A 19,733-nucleotide genomic window follows, 5' to 3' on the forward strand; every position below is an offset into this window, starting at 1 on the left:
TGAGCTCAACTGTGACAATTGGTTAACGAAAAAATACTGATTGAGCATAATTTAGGTTCGGGTTGAGCTCAAATGTTGACGATAAAACGCATCCTAAGTTGCTCGGCAATATCTCACCGTTCAGCCTAAAATTACGGGGACGTAACCTGCTGCAGCATTATTTTCTCTACAAGATGATACCAATATCCGCGTTCTAGATTGGAAGATAAGAAAACGTATAAAAGATTATTGGGGGACCCTTTGCGAAAATGGCGCCATCTATCGGGAAAAATCTCAGAAAAAACGTGGGACGGTTGAGATGAAATGACGAGGAATTCCGGTTTGCAAGAATTCCTATCGGGAAATTTATTTTGCCAATCAATTTCTATCAGAGACATTTCTATCAGGCCGAATTTAACTTTTGGTTCAGTTCTTGAATTACGTGTACAAGGTCGAGAGGAAGATGTCGGGGTCAGCGGAAGGACATTTAAAATCGCCTAGTTTATCCACAGGTACAAGGACACTTTGTTGTAGTACGTTTTGTAGTTGTGGTCGGCCGTGTGGTCCTAGTGGTCAAAGGTTTGGTCGTGGTGGTTGTAAAAGCGCCGCAGCAAGTCGCCACTTTGGTGGCAAAAACATCCAAAGCTGGGAAGAAGTCTTGGCACACAGGCAAAATTTCCGATGCTGGCAAAGTGAATGCGTTTGTTCCTCTGTCTGGCAACTCGAAGGTGTAGCTGTATTTGATGCCAATCGATTTGGCCCAGTCATCCGAAGCACCTTTGCACAGAAGAACAGTCTCGTCATTAAATTGTTGAAACATTTTAAGCTGAAATTCACCTGAGGCTGCGTAAAGCAAGTCGGCCGAATTACCAACTGTATACGTGTATTTCACAAATTTAGATGCGGCATTGTTAGCAAGTGCCAACAGATCGTTATAATCAGGTGGATAAACGACATCGTATCCATAAGGAATCAACGCGTACTGCCCATAGCTATGCAATGTCAGGTACAGCTGTATGCAATGGCAGTGTTAGCAAAACCAAACAAAATTCTTAATCATCAGATAAATGAACGTATTTACTTTGATTTGACTCGATTTCCCCTTAATAAAATTCGAAGTTGCAAGAGTCTCTGGCTCAGAAAAGGCTTTAGTGCCTCTGTAGGTATCCTGGCACGGATTAGTGCTCGCACCCAGACCACCCCACTGCATCATTTGAAACAGTGACGGAGGATAAAATTTGTTTGCTATTACTTTCTGAAATATCGGTAATCAAATTCACCTTAAAACCAAAGTTACGGTTGGGATCAACACCGCGACAGGATGACGTGCTGGAGACGGAACGAGTTTTGCGCCACATACGATTAGTCGTGTGTGTAAACTCGTAACCTTTTTTCATTTCAATTTGATGGAAATTATTTTTCATTTTATCCCAGCGAAGAATTGTGATGAAAAAAAAAACTATAATAATACCATCTGGGTTTACGACGGGCATGATGTACCAGTCGACGTTGGACAAGAGCTTCGCGTTTGCAGGTACTTCAACTAACTGTTGGATAATGTACGTGGCGACAGCTGGCGAAATCCATTCCCTTGCGTGAATTCCTAGTAATCGATGAAGTTTCTGATTATAGTGAACTGTATTGCAAAAACAGAAAATGTCTGTGGGTATATAGATAGAACCTCCATCAATCCAGATGGCGGGTCTCGTGCCGGGTGAAGAAGAGTTGGAGATTCGGATGACGTACAGTGGGCGTTTTTCATACGAGGAACCGATATTTATTAATTGGACAAGCTTCGGGTAAGTGGTGTTCAGGTAAGTCAAGAAGGCATAAATGTTGTTCAGTCTGTGGTAGCTGATCCAGTCCATATTGTAGGCTGTCGAGCAAAAAGCATTCAAATAAAGAGTTTGGTTTTGGTTGCGAATGAACGACAACATACCAGCGCAGCATTCCATTACAGGCTTCGCGCTGATATCTTAGTCTTTCTGTTAACATTTGTTTGTTAGGGTAATAATGCTACCCAGAATAGCAAAGATTTCTTTGTTAGTTTTTACTTATTCGATTATATTCGATTGTATATAACACGGAAATTTTACAAGTCAACATAACAATACGCTTTTTTGTTAGGCATTCATGTGTAGTTATTTACGAACACGAGTTGAGGCTTACCGGCTTTTGAGTCGGAAGTGGTTTTGTTGATGTTTGTCTTTTGATTGTCGATGGCCGTCTGCAAGTCGCTGATGACAACGACGTAGGATATTTTGCGCTCAGCCAGTTTTGATTTGAGTTTCGTCTGGCTCTGTGGTGGTATTAGAACATCAATCGGATCCCTGGTCATTCTTCTTTCATTCCACAGCTCAAGTTCTTTTTTTTCGTTTACGTGCGACAGTTGCAATCATTTAAGTTAAGACATGACATTAGTAAGTCTACTCCACCGTGTTTAAAATGTTCGCCTTACCATAGGAATCTTTAATGTCCAAAATAAATTGCCATTCTTTTTCTGAATTAGGTTTGATTTTCCAAACCTGGAATCCCGCATAAGAAACCACCTCGCTTTCTTCTGCAGCGACTTGACTGATGACAAACACGCAGCTCAGCGCAATGGCAAGTAATAGCGACATCATCGGATGCTGGATAAAATGACTAAAAACAATCAAAATCAGTAAGTTAGTAAACGGTATTGATGCACTTTGTCTTCCAGACTTTTGGACTGGAAGCATTTAGACTGATTTCAACATCATAGGTTTGTGTTGGTTTACTTTGAATGATCGAACTCGAATTAATTTAAACGTTTTAGTTGAGGTTCCTGGTACTAGTCTACTATACACACATTCTGCGCGGCATCGAATTTTTATTTTGTAAGGACAATAAAGAAAAGGAAAAACTTGTGATTAATTTTTTAAAACTATTCGTACCTGCCAAAGCTTTGACACGTGGATCCGAAGAGCTTCTTTAATCGAGTTACTTGATAGCAGCAGGGAGCGAAACGAACTGCAGACACCTTAGCTTTTCGTCAGTGTTCTCGTTTAAAAAGACGGATGCAAGCTGCTACATTATTTTTTTTTTTTTTTCAAAAAGAAAGGGAGGTTTAATATATCTGTGTCTGTCAACCGAACGTAAGTGTGACGCACTTCGACCAGACGCGTCCGTTCGCCCATTGACCTAACCATTTGTACTCACTTAGGTGGAAAAAAGAAAAGTATTAAAAAAAAAACTTTATGAGCTGTGTGGCCATTATCTTCACCTGAATCTAGCATGTGCTCGAGAATCATATATACTGAACATGCAACCGAACTATATCACATTTTACTGAGAATGTCTGTGTGTCGCTTTAGCTCACAGACAATATCCGGCTTACCAATAGCCGGCCGACCATAACTCGGAATATAATCAAGCCAATGTCGAGCCGACCTGCAGGCCCATTCCTGCTTTTTCCGAGATTTATGCCAGGATATATCCGATATACAACTTTTGTTCTTGCAGCCAATCCTTGTTGCGTAAACCTTAGCTCTCGCGGTTCGGTTGTTGTTTACGTGAGGAATCAAAAAATTCTCGTTTTCATCGTTTTTAAACTAGACTAATTGTATTCGCTGTTTACATCTGAAATCTTTTCGGCTTTCATGACTTTATAATAGCTGATTATCAATTGTAAACAAGAACTAAAAGAGAGACGTTACGAGTAACAAATGCTCGAACTTTCTAACCTTTACACAATTTTTTCAAAGTCCCATTTCACTATTTCTATTGGAAAGTAAAAAGTGGGACATGTATTTCTTACCAATTAGTTATTACCATTTGAATACATTTTTCCATGATACTGGAAAGAAGAACCGATTCTCCTAAAACAAGATTTTAAAAAATACCCAGAAAACGTTTAAATAAAAAAAACATGAATAATCAAACATTGAATTCTACGTATCGCAGTTTGATCTAAACGATTATCAAACGGCTGTCACGATAATGTACACAACTCACACACCGGGGAAAACTGCTATATGGTTACATTGATTTCGTCAATTTTTTAAAAATTCATTCTCGTTCACTTTTCAGCACGAGACAAAGCTGATCACCTGAGTAAGAATTGCAATCATTGAAGTCATCAACACTAGTTGACCAGTAGGCCGATGCTGATGGTTCAAATCCGATGCCGTTGAGCTGCTGGGAGGCCTTCTGTGAACAGAGGGATTCTTGTAAACGACTTCCTGCACTGGTCTGTTGCTGCTGGTGAGAACCTCGGCCTGCGATGATGTGTGCCGATTGAGCGTCACTGACCGGTAAGTCTCCGTCGTGATGACCGGCGATTGAATAATAGCCAAATGAGCGGCACTCGTCCGTAGCTGCCTCTCTTTCCACGGCGTCGTTCTAATGTCCAGCATCCATTTAGTAGTTGTTGACCGAGATGGCGTAGTCATTGGATTGTGTACTGTGATTGAAACAATGCAAACCGTGAAGGGTACGAACGTATACATAGATTTATTTTTAAAAATTCAAATCTTTGTACTATAAAGCCGTATTGTAGCTTCACTCCTGCCCGCTTGGCACCGATAAAGGCCAGCGTCTGTTTCCCGTAGATTCAAAATTGCCAGCGTCATCTTGATAGTGTAGGCATTGATCTTATGAATAGTCATTGTATGTCGCTCGTTCGGTCCGATGGAAGTGTCTTCCACGTAAATCAAAGAATAGATTACAATAGCTTTATGAAATCTAATTTGACAATCATTTTTGAAAACTCTAAAACTTACTGCCAAAGTACCAGAAAAGATGATGGCTCAGAGGCGAGGCTTCAACAATGCACTCCAGCCCGATGCCGTTGACTCCTGCGGGAGCTCCCACTAATGGTTTCTCAGCCCTGATAGCTGTCGGGACTAGACAAAGAGAAACTCATCAAGAACATATCTCTTGAAAGCGAAAATTAATTCTTAAATGAAATGAAAATCATGTCTCATTCTGGCCTTTTCTTCCACCTAAAATTTTTAATAAATGATCACACCCATCAGTTGTGTGATCAAAAGAGCCGGCTGCCTCTTTTGATATTCTAAGGCAGTCGATCTACAAACTCTTTTCTTATATACGTGACTGGCTGAATTCGTGTAATAGATGGCTGTTGTATATAGGTCGGTGCGTTGTTCGGACTCACATAAAACGACGAGTTGGATACGTTTGCTGACCGACGGCAGTACGCCATTGGAAGCGATGCAAAAGTATGTGCCCATTGACGAGCGATCGGCCGAAGCGATGCATAATCGGCCGTGACCCTTGGGAAGTGAACCGTTGGACGATACAATTTTCTGTTGCGTGTCATTGGCGTGACGGCAGGGATCTATAGTGGACCATCAGTATCAATTTACATGACATCATAATTGAATTATTGGAAGGGGAAGGAAACAAAAAAAACAAACAAATTCGAACCGTGACTGATGTTGGTACCGTCCTCCCGTTTCCACGCAATGATCGGCACTGGCTGGCCAGTAGCTTGGCAGTAGAGTTCAACTGGCTCATTTTCACGCACTTGCCTAACGCTGGGCGTCGCTTCGTCGTCAATATTAGGCGGTTCCATTACCGATAAGTAAGCCATCTGTTGATTAGTATGAAAATGGATATACGTTAGAATGAACAGAGGGAAATTGCTAAGAGAAAGAGGACCTGGCTTTTCATTGGGTCCGTGTTGATTTGCGCCATATAGTAGCCAGCGTCGTCGGGTTGGGCGCTCTTGATGATCCTTTTGTTTCGTTGCGCATTGCACAAAATGTATAAGAATATAGAGAATATAGAGAATGAAAATAATATCAAGAAAATGTCGACCTGTACTATCGTCTCAGTATTATATATACGTATATATTGTCTTGCGTCTTTGCTCGTCATCGACAAAGATTGGAGTGCATATATAGTCTAGCTTCAGAAGAAGAAAAAAAGGGGCCACTCACAGTTTCCAAATGGGCGAGTCGGGAATGTTCTCGACTGAGACGCGGCTATTTAGGGTCACCACTCGCCTGCCAGTGGCCTGAATGGCTTTCGTGTCCACCTTCACCCAGCCAACCTGACGACCAACGCGTTAGGAATTCAATTAGAAACATATCTTCTGGCCGTTATTGCTGTTCGGCTCTTATTATAAGTTCTTACCGTGTAGTCGTTCAAGTGGGAAACTGTACACGATAGGATGGCATCTCGACCCTGAGCTACCGTCACGTTGTCTATTTGCCCGATGAAATCCGGTTCCGCTTCATCTGTAGCTTTTTATTTATTTTTTAAAAATAAGGGTCATCAGTTTCTCTTTTTTTTCCCGCCCATTCAGACTGTTCAAAGCTGTTAATTCAAAACGCGGGGACGCGAACGTGTAATCAAAGGAGAAACTCTTACCGGTAAGAGCTAGTGGTAATCTGTCTAGCGACATGGCTGAAAGCGCCCAACACCAGCAACACAAACGGAATAGCCGACTCATGCCCACCCTGTCAATTCTGGATTAAGAGCGCCGGAGCTTTTAACTTCGTTATCCTATTCATCGCGTGAAAGGTAGAGTGAGTTAATGCCATACTGTGTACTCACGCGTCGTCGATGGAGCCGGAATTCTGATGAGTCGGTCTTGTCCAAAACGTCTTATAATTACTGCATCATCCGCAAAACAAAAACAAACCAAAAAAATGTACTGCGTATTACATATTTGAATAATATCTCAATCATTTGAACACCAAATTGCGCAATTTACCTTGGCACTCGGGGGTATGCTTGTCCAAAATAGTCCACTTTCAAAACTGCGTCAACGGTGTAAAAACTCGTCAATTTTCTTGAGTGAAGTTGCGGTCGTGTTTGACTCCGGCGGCGCACTGACGACAAATCGAGCGGATGGTGAGAGATTTCAGGGGCGACTGAAGATAGCGGCCGAAAAAGCTGTAACGGAAGTAGTAGCACTGCACGGACATAGCGAAAAGGAGGTGGTTTTCGTATCAATACTACAAGAAGGGCGGCATTCGGCAAAGCGCGTGGCCCCCACCCAAAAAAAAAGGGGGATCCAACGGACGGGGAGGAGACATCACCTTTTGTGTGTGTCAAATCTAGCTGGCCATATATGTATCACGATTGAGCCGACAACGGCGAACGGGTGCGTTCCAAAGTCGTAGACGGACAAGAAAATGCAATGAACTGCGCAACTGGTGATGCCTTGTTCTTTCGTTTCGAAGAAAAGCCCGTTCTCCTGGTAAAAGGCGAACAAATAAAAGTAGCATAAAGAAACTCTGCCGTCTTTTTCTTGATAATTGTTTCTAACTATCGAAGGAGCATGTGTAGACCTATTAGCTCAGCGGGATAGAGGAGGAGTGTGTGCCACTCACAAATGGCAGATCAAACACTCGATCACTAACCTCAAACTATAGTGTCTGTAGCGCATTCGATTTGAAATGCAACAATACTTGTGGAACGAATCGATTTGCAATCGAAAATATGAGGGCTGCTCTTTTTCGGCCCTCACCGTGACCATCGAACGTTCAAAAAAAAAATAAATAAAAGGACAGATTTTTTGACTCAAAACCTTTTTCCGTATTTTGTTTGGTTCCCTTTTTTTCTTGTTTTCTTCTTTACCCCGGCTCTCTTTCTCTGCTCACATGACTTATCGATTTCTACTCAAAATGGTGAGACGTAATCGACTGGACAGATAAGAAAAATATATAGAGGACCCACCGGCACAACATTTAGACCGGGCGCGTACGCGCTAAAAGACCGGCAATTTGCGCTTGGTGGTGTTGAGAACAAATCTGTTCGCCGGCTGTATATATATAGACGTGTCGATTGTGATGACGAGATCATGGAGCGTTGAACTAGTGGTGATACAGCCTCTCTTTCTCCATTACAACGCTGGCACTGATGCCTTTCGTGGTATTTTTTTTTTTTTTTATTTGGGTGGGGGGGAGGTGACCATTCAACGTCGCCCATGACGACAAAGTATTTGCCAGTGTCCTACGCTTTTCCGCTCTGATTCGAAAAGCTGGTGGTACATAAACAGAAGAAGGAAAAGAGAAGAAAAGGAAAAAGAAAAGGAGAATATATGTACACAAGAGACGAAGGGGCCGCGGATTCAAGTGCGGACTGTCGTCGCCCGTAGCCTCTTGTTCGAGTGGACGGCAAACTGGTGCGGAACCCCATCAAAACCTCTGGCCGCAATTTTATACCGGACCTCCTACACTCCAGCAGCCGCTCGTCTTGCCTCCACAGATTGGATCTCTATTATATATCTTTACAAATCGCGGCAAGAGGTCTTTTTTCGAAAGGGATAGTAGATGTAGTCCTATATAGGACTTGATCGTAGGCCTATGTTACACACATGACGACGGAAAAATAGATACGAAAAAAAAATCAAATAAATAAAATCCGAGGGGGCCCTTTTGTGGCATTTTTCAGACGCCCATCAGTGGTAGACAGTGGGGCCCAGTTTGAGGGAAACGGAAGAGAAGAGGAACGAAAATGGAAGAGTATACAGCATTTCCTTTTTTCTCAATATCGCTCTGGATGGGGCTTATAGGCTTAGTGACTTGGAAAATGTTCATCGTCATCGACTCTTATATAGGAATAAATAAATGCGTGAAAACAAAAAAAAAACTTATTTCCCACCAGCCTCCGCACCTCATCTAAGGCGAAATGAAAGACAAGACGCATCCAGCTGAATAGCTACGCACACGTCTAGAAGATGATGATTACATGGCGCGCTATTCAAAACAAGACATTCAAATAGACGCGATGGACAAACGGATTATATTGATAATCGTAATAATTTTGATGGAGTAAATCGCGATTTTTTAAATGTAACGGCAAAACGGAATGAAACGGGGGAAAGATGGGACTAGGCAGAGGAGAGAAGTGAACGCGGCCGAAGAAAACAGCGGAAGCCAAGGGGACGCGAGGGCGGACGAGCCGCTGCGGCTGCCACTCCGCCACAAGCTCCGCTCGGTCGTCGTCAACTGGTAATGCAAAGTGTCGCGACCTGGCGGTGCCATTGATAATATCAAGGAACCATCGCCTTGCTGGTGAATTTCATCTTCATCTTCGACGTCATTGCGCTCGTCCACTTCATGGTCCTGTTGCTGTCGCCTCTGCTGGTGTTGCTGCCGATGCTGGTGGTGATGATCGAGGCCGTTATTGGCCTCTTCCAGATCTTCAGAGTAGTCGATTGACCTCCTTGTCGTTGCCCGGGCAGCCGGCCATGAGTTACTTTCGTAGACGTGAATGCGTCCTTCAACTTCGCCCAGCGAGTTCTTGGCGATACACCGGTACTTGCCTGTTCAAAAAAGGCAACCAATCACAAGACGGCTATAGTTTGCGTCCTTATTAACAATCTTTTGAAAAGGATTGATTTCTTGCACAGTTTCATCAGCATCGTGCATACCAATATCAGATTTTTCGAACGAGTGCACCGTCAGTGCCATCCTGGAAGCAAATATCGAGTCACGCACTTCAGACACACCGAATTTGTTGCCCGAAATGATCAATTCGCCTACGTCGCGTGAAATGAGACAAGAAAAGACAAATGAACGGGCCGCGTATGTGACGAGTATTTTTCAATTTACCGTCGCCTCTAATCCAATAGTTAACGGAGCGTGGGAACGCTTCGACGTTGCATTCCATCGTGAAATTATTGCCTTGGGTTGACCAAATCAGCTGATTGGGGACGTTGATGACCGGATTGACTGCGGAATTAAAGGTAGAAATAGTTTCATTTACAACGAGCATCAAATCAAATAGAAAAGTGACTTACAATTAATGTTTACGGCAATCCGGCGGGAAGCGGCCGGCGGAATTCCGTTGGAAGCCGTGCAAACGTAGACGCCCATGTCGAGCCGGCTGATTCTGATCAGCGACAGCGTTTCACCCTCGTACGTTGCGACTATCGAGTTGAATACATCAAATTAATTTTTTAAAAAATCGTTTAATACCTCATGGACGCATCACCGTTGGATAACCTACACATTAATTTTCTGACGTGTACAGAGGTGAACGATATATAATTGAAAAGAAAAAAATGTTTCAAAAAACAGATTTCAGGTTTCGTCTGTTGAAACAGAGAGTCAATTTTTCTTATTGACTTGGCTAATTTTTCACATCGAGGACGACTCGTAGCCAGGTTGACTCGTAGCCAACAAGAAACGACACAAGGGATATTTTATTAATGAATTCATTGTTTAAATGCTGATTGAAAAGGTGGCCAAACTTTTGTGTTCCCCGTTTCTGTTGTCTATCTCTATCAATCTCGTTCTCTTTTGTTTGTCTCTTATGCGCTTTGTTTACAAGCGAATGGAGATCCGCTGGAAGGAAGAAATAAAAAAAAAAATAGAATCCGTTATTAGCGCCTCATCAAATCTTGTTGGTTCAGTCTGCTTTTCTCGTTTCGGTCTATAGATCTTGGCGTGAGCGGGATGGTGTGTATACAGACTCTTGCCTATCGTCGACATAATGCGGGGACGAATGAAATTGACAAGAAACGCTGATGTGACTGTTTCGTAAGGGTCCCTGGGAACACTGCGTGTTAACGATTCAATTGTGCTACTGTTTCACCACTAAATAATTCTCCACTGCCAGTCTGGTGTGTGCCTGCCATTGATTCCACTCCATCAACGGTGAAATGGTAATGGTACTATCCAATTTTGAGTGATTCCCAATGTTTGCGCAAAGAACCTGCAAGACAAGTAACTCGCGAGAAGCTGGAGACATCTAGCGTTGAAATAGAGAGACTGACGAAAGGTGAAGAAAAATGAAAAAATTCGAAAAAAAAAAAACAATTTTTTTTTGTTTGTTTCCACATGATACGAACGAAATGAAGAAATTGATTTACAGCGGAGACGTTCGCCGTTGACTGTCCGCATTGTGATGTCTTCGCCATCTTCACGGTGCCAGCGAACTGTGGGCGGAGGATCACCTGAAAAAACGAGTCAGCCACGATGAAAACGTCGATAATTGTATTAATTATTAACAAAGTTGCAAAGAAAAAGTTTCACCTTTTGCTTTGCATCCCAATTTAATGGAACTGCCTTCGGAAGTCATGACGTCATTAGTTCCACTGTCGGTGGGCTCGATCTCTGGCGGCACGACAACCCTCAGGTAAGCCACCTACACGAAAAGCGTGAGCGATGTAAGCAAAGACGCAAACATTCAAACCATAGTGACAAAGATTCCCCTCTTCCAATTCTATCCGTGGCAACCCGTAACGCAATCAGGTTTGTTCGTTGAATAATTCATTTAGAACTTGGCTGGCTGGGCTAAAGTGGCAGCTTCCCTAGCAACGCTCTCATTCTGGCAGATGTGAATAGCACAGAGGTAGAAATATATAAGGATAGAGAACGGAGAGAGAGAGAGATGGATAGCAGTAGTAAGTAAAAAAAAAAAAAAGAAGAAGAAGAAGAAGAAAAACGCGCGCGAAATCACATCATTCAATTATGCAGTTCAATCTCTGCGAAATCGCCCGCTCTCTCCGTGCCTGCGGATCATCTCATTCACTGATGGTCGTATACGTAATGACGATGCACATGCGAGGAAAACTAAAAAAATTTTAAAAATAGAAACCCCACTTCTTTTTATAGACATGGACAAATGCGGGAAAACTACTACGCTACATGCAGGATGGGGGGACCACGAGCGTAGCTATATAGCGAACAGGAAAACACTTTATTCCAATCAGCGGGCGACATCGGGACGGAGTTCTTAATCATGATTCAAAGCGCTCTGATGAAATGATGGAATTATAAAAGCTACATCATTTTAGAGTCGACAGAATGGCGAAAGCCGGAAAGTGGGGGAGGGGGGGGGATGTTATTAACAAACAGCGGGGATAGAGACGGGCCCAAAACTGGCATCCCGTTTGACCCTGACGTGATGATCGTGGTATATTATATAATACCTGACTTTTCATGGGATCCGTGTTGATTTGGCACATGAATAGGCCTTCGTCCTCGCGCTGGACGTCGGCGATGACCAGCTGCCAGACGGAATGGCCAAAGTGGCGCACGGATATGCGGGTGTTGTGCGTGATGACGTGCGTGTGGATGGCCTGAATGGCTTTCGAATCCGACTTGATCCAGCCGACTTTGTAGCCGCCGAGATGAGCGACGTGACACGACAGGACGGCCTCAGCGCCCAGCGTCACCGTCTGGTTGGGCAGAGGCCGCTCGAATTCCGGCAAATAGCGGCTGTCCGTCACTGTTTGAATGTCCGTCAGTGTGTTCGCAGGGTAAATTGTTGGTATATAGCCGGAACAAGATCAAGAATGAAAGCCAATTAGAATTGATATGAAACTGTGGAATTATGTATATTGAATATAGGATGGCTGGTCAAATGTACGGAATAAGTTGGTCGATACGGATAGGATGATGCGAGCCACTCATCGTATCGTAACGGTATATGAGAACACGCAATATAGCGTTCGTTTCTTTAAAAGGTCTTGATTGACATCCGTTGGCTATTTAAGCTTGCCGAATCAAATCGAATGAATATTTACAAGGATTGCGGCTAGTCTAACTTGGTGGCCTACGTCGAAGTTGGGATGTATGCACGTTGTTGTGCACAATTGATTCGATAACAGCGGGATAACAGGCCAACAGGGAATATACGACAACTTGGAAATGAAAGCTTGATTGATAATACGAGATCATTACGTTACAAGACCTTCGTCAACAATATCTGTAGCAGGTGACGTCTTTCTCACTTTGCATATCGAAATTTGATTGAACTAATGAACGCGACAACAACGCGAACTGTTCCCAGTTTCACGAAACGTAAACTCCGTGATTAACAGGTTTAAGATCTGCTTTAATCAGGCCTTTCCAAACTCTTTCTGAAGTTTCTTTCTCTTTTGTTCTGATTAAACAAAAAATCCATCAAATTCTTGTGAATCTCGTCCCCCCTTTCTTTTATCGTGTGTCTATTTGAACGTTTGCATCCATGTCATCCGCCAACGTTCCGCATGGTTTTTCAGCATCATCTCTCGAATAAGTCGACACGGGGATTTGATTTTTTTATGTTTCTCCTTCTCTCTCTCTCCCTTTCGCCACAACAAAGCGTCGCGTTCCGCTATTGTCGCTCCGTTGTTTCTCCGCCGGCGGCATCATCCGCCCCAACACACCCGACATCACGTTCGGCTCCCACCGCCACCACACGCGCTAATGTTTTAATTGAATGGCGGCAACACAAGTTTCGGTTGGGGGAAAGAAAAGAAAAAAAACGAGTCGTGACGATTCTCATCGAACTGAGTGCAAAACATCGTATCCCCCCCCCCTCTTCTTCATTTTCCCCTGGCTCCGTATGTAGCGCCTTCTCGGATTTATATTTATTTATATATATGTAGGGTTTTGACGCACCCTTACATTCTCATCCCCCATCTCCCTCTCAACGCCCAATCCCGGCGAGCTTCGCATCACAGCGAATTATCCAATAAACACTTAAATAGCTATGCCTTAAATACATGAATTATTATTACTTTTTTGTTACTTAAATGATTGGGACAGTTTTTATACTTTGTGTATTATATGTTTCATTGCTTACCTGCCATCGAGATGAAAAGCCATGGCAACAGGGTGATGGGTAACGTCCAGCTGTTTGATGCCCTCCCATTCGTCTTGTTGGCCAGCATGATTGCGGTCTATTTATCCGACACTGGCAAAAGAGAGGATGCGTGTTGCACGGATCAAAATGTGTGCGGTTATGTTTACAAATCACGCGATTTCAAAAAACAAATGTTTCCACTGGTCGGTTGAAAATACAAGTAGATTTCATATACAAGCGGAGCAATGTCCATCTCGTCCGCAAGCGTTCGGTCTAAAAGGACATCCGCACCATCGAGTGCCGACGATGAGAGGACTCGTGTCACCAACAAGCGATTTCAAGCACTTCTTTTTCTCTCTCTCTCTTCCGGGACTTTCAAAGTCCGACTTTTTTCTCACCACTTTCCTCTTCGTTCGAAACTGGCGGTTCTTTTCGCGACCGCTCTCTCCGGTTCACTGTTTATTTCCTGCCCGCCTCTCATGTCTATTTATCTCGATCGTCTTCCTACTTGCCCGCCCAATAGCTGGATGCGCGCGATCTGGTTTGTCTGACTGCAAAGTTGCGTGTCGACGTTGATGACGGCGCTTGCTGGTGAATATTCCACGTTGTACGCAGCGAAAACAACAGAGGCACACACCAAAGACGATTTGACAGGCAAATATCTACCAACTTATGAAGTGGGGACAAAGGGGGACGAGTCTAACATGGAATACTAAAATACTATGGCACAACATTTATGAACCCGTCGTCTCATCGACCGTGACCTGGCAGTGAGCAGAAACATATTTGATTCCAACGTGGGCTCTCTTCTAACTTGCATCTGTGCAGGATAAAGAGGAATTTATTTATTTATTTATTTTGATTATTTCTTCAAAAATTGGGGGGGGGGGGGGATGGAATTGTCGGGATGACAGTCGACTATGAGCAACGACATTACGAACTGTGAATCATTAGCGTGATAGTTTCCTCCCCCGCTCAATGCATCTGTTAGTAGGTCTCTACATAGCAAAGGGCTTTGTGAGCCTCCATTTCAAAAATGGATGGCTACTGGATATAGATCTGTGTTCCATGCTAAGCGTCGCCACGCATTCTTCAACACGTGACGTCCACTTCTCACTCCACTTCTCCTCCACGACTTGCAACCCCCCCTCCAACACGTGCTCGATATATAGTATTCGTTGAAAAGAAAAAGACATCTTTAATCATTTATTTAGTTTAGCTGATGTTGACAGCTCGCGCAGCTGAATGACACGTATCGGCTTCATGGCATCTGCGTTCAAAAAAAAAAAATCGTCGTTCTTCAACATCTCGCCATTGCCTTCCGCCCCGACGACTTAGATATATTTAGCGTTTGAAAATGTACGTTGAAATGGACAAGCCGACTGTAAATGACTGCGCTCACATAATCAATCGCAAGAGCAAATCAAGGCGGGTGGAGGATTTAGATTGACCGGCATTCCTAATACAGCACTTGCATACTGGCATTATCATCCCGACTTCGCTCCCCTCCACTCAACTGAGATTTCACATTTTTTTTGTTTTTTGTTTTGCTGGGTTTTCTAGCACAGCTGGATGACGGAGGGGTGACGAGACGTGCCACTCATTCCTAATGTATCGGTTGCAATAGTCGCTGACAGACGACGAAGGAATCTCGTGCGGTCATACGTGCAAACGAGCGATATTGCAATATTCAACACACAAACAACAACAACAACAAAAACAAATCATAACAGCTGACATCTGTTTGATGGCTCGTTCCAATCAATTCCTAAAATCAAGACTTAATCGAGATTTTGTGTTTACCTTATTTCCAATCGCCGTCAGAGGGGGGAGTACAAAAATGCGGTGCACAATTTTTCTTTCACGTGCTGGCTGCTGGTGCTGTTGTTGTTGTCGTAGACCTTTGGTGTGATGGCACTATAGCACTGAGCGTCGAGACCATAGTCTATACACGCTCATCATTGGCTGTAACAACCAATAACAATCAATCAAGAACTAGACCGCCAGCGACAGCGTCAGCACGCGAAAAATGAAGGCGCGTTAGTAGTATTGTACTTGTTGTTGATGCGGGCCCCGCTTCCCCAAAATCGCACCGGATGATGATGATGTTTTGCTCGTTCGACGTTTTGTTGTTCCGTCCGACGTGTGTGTGTGTGTGTGTGTGGCGTGCGATAGTTTTCCTGTGTTGACGTTTCCCAAGCAGCAGAGAGAGAGAGAGAGAGCGGAGCAGTTTTACGAGAGATGCAAGACGTCCGTTGCTTCGACAACGAATAAAGCGGCCAACTGGCCCGACCCGTCAGCTTATAGCTCCTATACCCCTGCCCTTTTTCTGACTGTGAGGAGGGGTTGGGGGTGGGTGGGTCTATACTGTATAGTGAACAAACCCAAAGCCGGAACGATGCTGGGGGCGCAACAAATACGTCGTGCTACACCAGCGATGGAATGAAGATCATTTCCCTTCGCTTCAACTGTGCGCGCTTTGGCTGTCGCCTGCTGCCGCTACATATAATTCTGCGCCTCTTTTTTTCTTTTCAAACTTGTGTGGATGTTTGTAGTCTATATACACTATGCCTGTTGTAAAAAAACGGCAGTGGCAGCGCACCATCAATCGCGCGCGTTTTCTTGTGCTGTTATGTTATGGTCATGTCATGATTGCGGGTTCAGTGGAGGACAAAAATAGCGAAGCAAAAAATATGTCGCTTGAGCTCCTGTATTATTAGATGTGTAATATTTATGATGACTATATATGATTGTACTCGAAGAAGGAAAGTTGGCATTAATAAATAGACGAGTTTTATAGAGCCTGCAGTTGTTTGTTTGTTTTTTTGGTTTTTTTTTTTTTTTTTGGGTTTGGAAGGGAAAAGACAATTGGGTTGTCTGGGTGGCCGATTCTTGAGCGGGCCATTTGAATGGATTTCTATCTCTCTCTAGGGCGCCCTTTTGTTTCTGTGCACACACACTCGGACATGGCTAATACAAGGCCTGTGTTGCAGATGTTGGCTGTACGTATATACAGCTATATACAATCCAAGAGGCAAGTACAAGAAAAATAAAATAAAAGGGGAAAAATGTAAAGCGAATCGCTTAACTCGATTCAAATTCAATCCAGCTGTAAGTGATTCGCGCAGTCGCCGTGAAATGAAATTTACGGAATAAAGAATCAACAAAAAAGAAATTGAAATGGCTCTTTTTTTTTTTCATATTATTATTATTTATTTTTGTAGTCACGTACTGGAGAGAGAAAAAAAAACTAAAAATAAAATATAGTTGAAAACTAGACGTAATATGTTAAGACTTGGCTTTCTGAAAGACGAGTAACTTGGGCGGGGGACTTACCAGATGGGTCTATACCCATGCAGAATGGTGATATTGGCCAGATTCTGGTTTCTTTGGCCGGATGAAAATAGGATGTCGTCAACATTTACATCCAGTCCAAAGCCCGAAGGACTTCTTCACTTTTGACGTATATATATTCAGAATGATGTTTTGCCTCATATCAAAGTTGCATCCATCTCTCTTCCTCTTTCTTTCTCTCTCCTCTCTTTTTTAATTTTTTTTTTATTTTTCCATTCAAACTATAATTGAATAATCATAATACGCGAAAGGTCAAATGAAAAAAAGAAATAGTCCAAAAACGTCAAGCGAAAAACAGCAAATCTCGTGCGCGGATTTCACTCTGCCAAAATGTATACGAAATACCAACCATAGTTTTGGATTCATTATTATTCATGCTTATAATCATTCACATGGTATATGTCTGCTGCGTCTTGTATATATATGTACTACGATCTGACACGTACGTTGACTCGTACAATGACAACACATTTTCGAGATGTTTTGTTTGTTTTCTTTATTACGTATTTCTTTTTAAGATGAACGACGACATCATTTTCGTTCTATTATCCGCTTTTTGTTGTTCGTATATATAATATACAGAACCTTGTATCACATTTGTCTCACGATTCAATCAAGCGTCAAGTAAACATATAGCCTCCCCCCATTGTGTTTACAAGCCTCGTCGTTCGTCTTTCGGGTGCTGCGGATGAAGACCTATATTTTTGCTTTATTTTGTTTTGTTTTCCTTTAACAAGTATCTAGACAGACGACGAGAGTCCAACAGCTTCCAAGTCTTTTCTATCTCCTTCAATCTGCACTCATCGTTTGAGTATCTTTGCACAGCGGTGATGATATATAACGTTAACCGGGGCCAAAGAAGATGGGCCGACTTTGAAGGAGAGCAGCGGCGATGGAGAGAGATGGCCCTTTGGACATGTTTAAGGATGGCTAGCCTTCAGCTATATACATCTAAGAAAAAAGAAAAAGAAAGAGAATAGAAAAACGATTACTTTCGAAGAAATCACATCCATATTCTCTCTCGGCTGGGGCTGTTTTTGATCTTAGTTCTATGTACGTAATGGATCAAAAAATATTCTTCCCTCTTCGTCATATGGATTTGACCTTTTTTTTTTGCTTTCCTCCTCGTTGCATTCATTGGACTTGGACGCGTGTGGGGATTGACCAAGAAGACACGAAAGTGTGCGTACACATTGTGGTATCAAATGGCGCTGAGGATCGAGTCAAGCGCGTTTGATGGTATATTTACTAGCGATCTGAACAAGATGGACGAGTCCTTCTTTTTTTTGGCCCTTGTTCTTGTTTCATCGTTTCGCTGCTGTCTTATATACTTCGCCGACAAGACTCTGTGCTCTTACAAGCGCTTTATTATAATTTCTTTGTCGTGAAACAAAGCCCTGGACTATACAGCCATTTTTGCAGATAATCCGTTACGACTAAACAAAACAAAACAAAAAGGCTAAAGGAGCTTTCGTGTGACTTCAAAGCTTGATATATGTGTACAGAGGGGTGGGCATAATCCTTTTGGCGAATGTTTTCTATTGTCTAGCAAAGTGTGTGTGTTGTGCACCACCCATTTCTATATAAATATATGGATTATATAGATGCTGCGGAGTGACTATAGGTGGGTATAGAATTCCTAAATCACTCCATATCCGTCTGATGTGTATTATGCAAGTATATAGCCACTAATGGAGAGATAGTCAACTTTTCAAAGTCGTGTAGGCTAAATAGGCTATACTCCATATTTTGCCTTTTTTATATCAATTCTATTAGACTTGATTTTGAATTCTGCTGGGTTTTTAATGCACTTGATGTGTTTGCCTCGTGTTCCAGTACGAAAGCTTACAGACTTTAGAGGAAGACGGACATGGTGTTTATATAACATCAGAAAATCCTCAGAATTGAACTGGCCATCAAACCGTTCGTGAAAAGTTTTTTCTTTTTTCTTTTCTTTTTTTTTGTTATTGTTGTCCGTTTCTTCACATTTCTTTTCCTTTTTCTCCCATTTTATTTCCTTCATTCTCCAGGCTTTTTATACAATGGCCATTGCGGAGTCGTACATCCATCAAGAGAATGGACTTATAGACAAGTTTCAACGTCGTTCTTTCCTTTTGTTGACCCACTGAAGAAAGGGGGTAAAAAAAAACGAATCAGCAACAACGAAATAGATACAACTCTACGAGGGTCTTTCAGAAAATCAAGGATTTCTTTTCTGATGAAAACGATAATAATCCAAAGCAAAAAAAAAGAGAACTGATGAAGTCACTGACCTCTTCCCCGATTACAATCCAAGCTAAAAGGTTATACATGCCTCCTATTCTTTGATTGGACTTGCAATCTCGTTCTTATATATCTATGTATCTATGTACCGTATATATATAGTACACGTTATATACTGGCAGACTATACACACGGAATCTCGCGGGAGTATAACTGTACATAAGATTTACTTCGTATGTATGTCTCCATCTTTAAGACATCGAATGAAAACAGTTCTATGTACCCATTATTTATTTATTTACTATATTTAATTTTTTTTTTTTTTTTATTTTGGGTCATATTCTTGAAATCTATTAGAGATCGAGATGATATGCTGCTATCTTTGATGAGATGAGAATGGTTATACGATCCGGAGAGGACTTTGTTGGCCAGCCATTTCCATTTGAAAAGCAATTGAGCGGATAATCAGTAACCGGATGTTTCAGATATACTACGCACTTGACTCTGGCAGACGACCACATCGTCTTTGTCACATTGATTGTCCGGATGTTTCCTAAGCCATGAATAAGCAATTGAATTTTTGTCATTCTTTTTTGCATGACGATGAAACGAAAAAGACAGTCGCAAAAGTTGGGCATTTTGAAAGGGGAAATTGTACATCA

General features: G+C 42.5%; 3 protein-coding genes across 8 annotated transcripts; all 3 read right to left on the reverse strand.

Annotated features, from left to right (window-relative positions):
* Positions 1–293: 293 nt before the first annotated feature.
* LOC116922706 (carboxypeptidase B) lies at positions 294–3,044 on the reverse strand. Its single transcript, XM_032929092.2, has 9 exons — positions 2,895–3,044; positions 2,438–2,622; positions 2,149–2,343; positions 1,661–1,855; positions 1,451–1,582; positions 1,260–1,366; positions 1,061–1,183; positions 817–991; positions 294–756 (listed from the first exon to the last, which is right to left on the reverse strand). The coding sequence occupies exons 2-9, from the start codon at positions 2,601–2,603 to the stop codon at positions 482–484; spliced, it is 1,368 nt and encodes a 455-aa protein (XP_032784983.2). The 5' UTR covers positions 2,604–2,622; positions 2,895–3,044; the 3' UTR covers positions 294–481.
* A 499-nt stretch (positions 3,045–3,543) lies between these two features.
* LOC116922699 (lachesin) lies at positions 3,544–8,554 on the reverse strand. 4 transcript variants are annotated; one of them, XM_032929083.2, is made up of 11 exons: positions 6,683–8,554; positions 6,523–6,582; positions 6,337–6,434; positions 6,100–6,203; positions 5,904–6,016; positions 5,623–5,698; positions 5,389–5,554; positions 5,117–5,299; positions 4,722–4,844; positions 4,481–4,639; positions 3,544–4,402 (listed from the first exon to the last, which is right to left on the reverse strand). In XM_032929083.2, the coding sequence occupies exons 3-11, from the start codon at positions 6,416–6,418 to the stop codon at positions 4,026–4,028; spliced, it is 1,383 nt and encodes a 460-aa protein (XP_032784974.2). In that variant the 5' UTR covers positions 6,419–6,434; positions 6,523–6,582; positions 6,683–8,554; the 3' UTR covers positions 3,544–4,025. The 4 variants fall into 4 exon arrangements, with proteins under 4 accessions (XP_032784974.2, XP_032784973.2, XP_032784976.2 ...); XM_032929082.2 differs by having other exon boundaries at positions 6,100–6,209; XM_032929085.2 differs by having other exon boundaries at positions 6,512–6,582.
* Positions 8,555–8,702: 148 nt separating this feature from the next.
* On the reverse strand, positions 8,703–15,778 carry LOC116922704 (lachesin). Of its 3 annotated transcripts, XM_032929091.2 has the most exons (10): positions 15,550–15,778; positions 15,298–15,459; positions 13,495–13,605; positions 11,855–12,153; positions 10,956–11,067; positions 10,793–10,876; positions 9,719–9,847; positions 9,531–9,650; positions 9,350–9,457; positions 8,703–9,241 (listed from the first exon to the last, which is right to left on the reverse strand). In XM_032929091.2, the coding sequence occupies exons 3-10, from the start codon at positions 13,580–13,582 to the stop codon at positions 8,763–8,765; spliced, it is 1,419 nt and encodes a 472-aa protein (XP_032784982.2). In that variant the 5' UTR covers positions 13,583–13,605; positions 15,298–15,459; positions 15,550–15,778; the 3' UTR covers positions 8,703–8,762. The 3 variants fall into 3 exon arrangements, with proteins under 3 accessions (XP_032784982.2, XP_032784981.2, XP_045029869.1); XM_032929090.2 differs by having other exon boundaries at positions 15,298–15,778; XM_045173934.1 differs by lacking the exons at positions 15,298–15,459; positions 15,550–15,778 and having other exon boundaries at positions 13,495–14,298.
* Positions 15,779–19,733: the final 3,955 nt, after the last annotated feature.

Source organism: Daphnia magna, linkage group LG5, assembly GCF_020631705.1.
Source record: "Daphnia magna isolate NIES linkage group LG5, ASM2063170v1.1, whole genome shotgun sequence".
Classification (NCBI taxonomy): Eukaryota; Metazoa; Arthropoda; class Branchiopoda; order Diplostraca; family Daphniidae; genus Daphnia; species Daphnia magna.

Excerpts from the sequence above, each read along its gene's own strand:
- LOC116922699 (XM_032929082.2), bottom strand. The coding sequence starts at position 6,418 with ATGAGTCGGCTATTCCGTTTGTGTTGCTGGTGTTGGGCGCTTTCAGCC. Across the intron at positions 6,210-6,336 it reads ATTACCACTAGCTCTTACCG|CTACAGATGAAGCGGAACCG; the intron begins GTAAGAGTTTCT and ends ATAAATAAAAAG. Across the intron at positions 5,300-5,388 it reads CGGTACCAACATCAGTCACG|ATCCCTGCCGTCACGCCAAT; the intron begins GTTCGAATTTGT and ends GGTCCACTATAG.
- LOC116922706 (XM_032929092.2), bottom strand. The coding sequence starts at position 2,603 with ATGATGTCGCTATTACTTGCCATTGCGCTGAGCTGCGTGTTTGTCATC. Across the intron at positions 1,184-1,259 it reads ACCGTAACTTTGGTTTTAAG|TGGGGTGGTCTGGGTGCGAG; the intron begins GTGAATTTGATT and ends CAAATGATGCAG. Across the intron at positions 992-1,060 it reads GGAAATCGAGTCAAATCAAA|CTGTACCTGACATTGCATAG; the intron begins GTAAATACGTTC and ends CATTGCATACAG.
- LOC116922704 (XM_032929091.2), bottom strand. The coding sequence starts at position 13,582 with ATGCTGGCCAACAAGACGAATGGGAGGGCATCAAACAGCTGGACGTTA. Across the intron at positions 12,154-13,494 it reads GCTTTTCATCTCGATGGCAG|TGACGGACAGCCGCTATTTG; the intron begins GTAAGCAATGAA and ends ACATTCAAACAG. Across the intron at positions 10,877-10,955 it reads ATTGGGATGCAAAGCAAAAG|GTGATCCTCCGCCCACAGTT; the intron begins GTGAAACTTTTT and ends TCGTTTTTTCAG.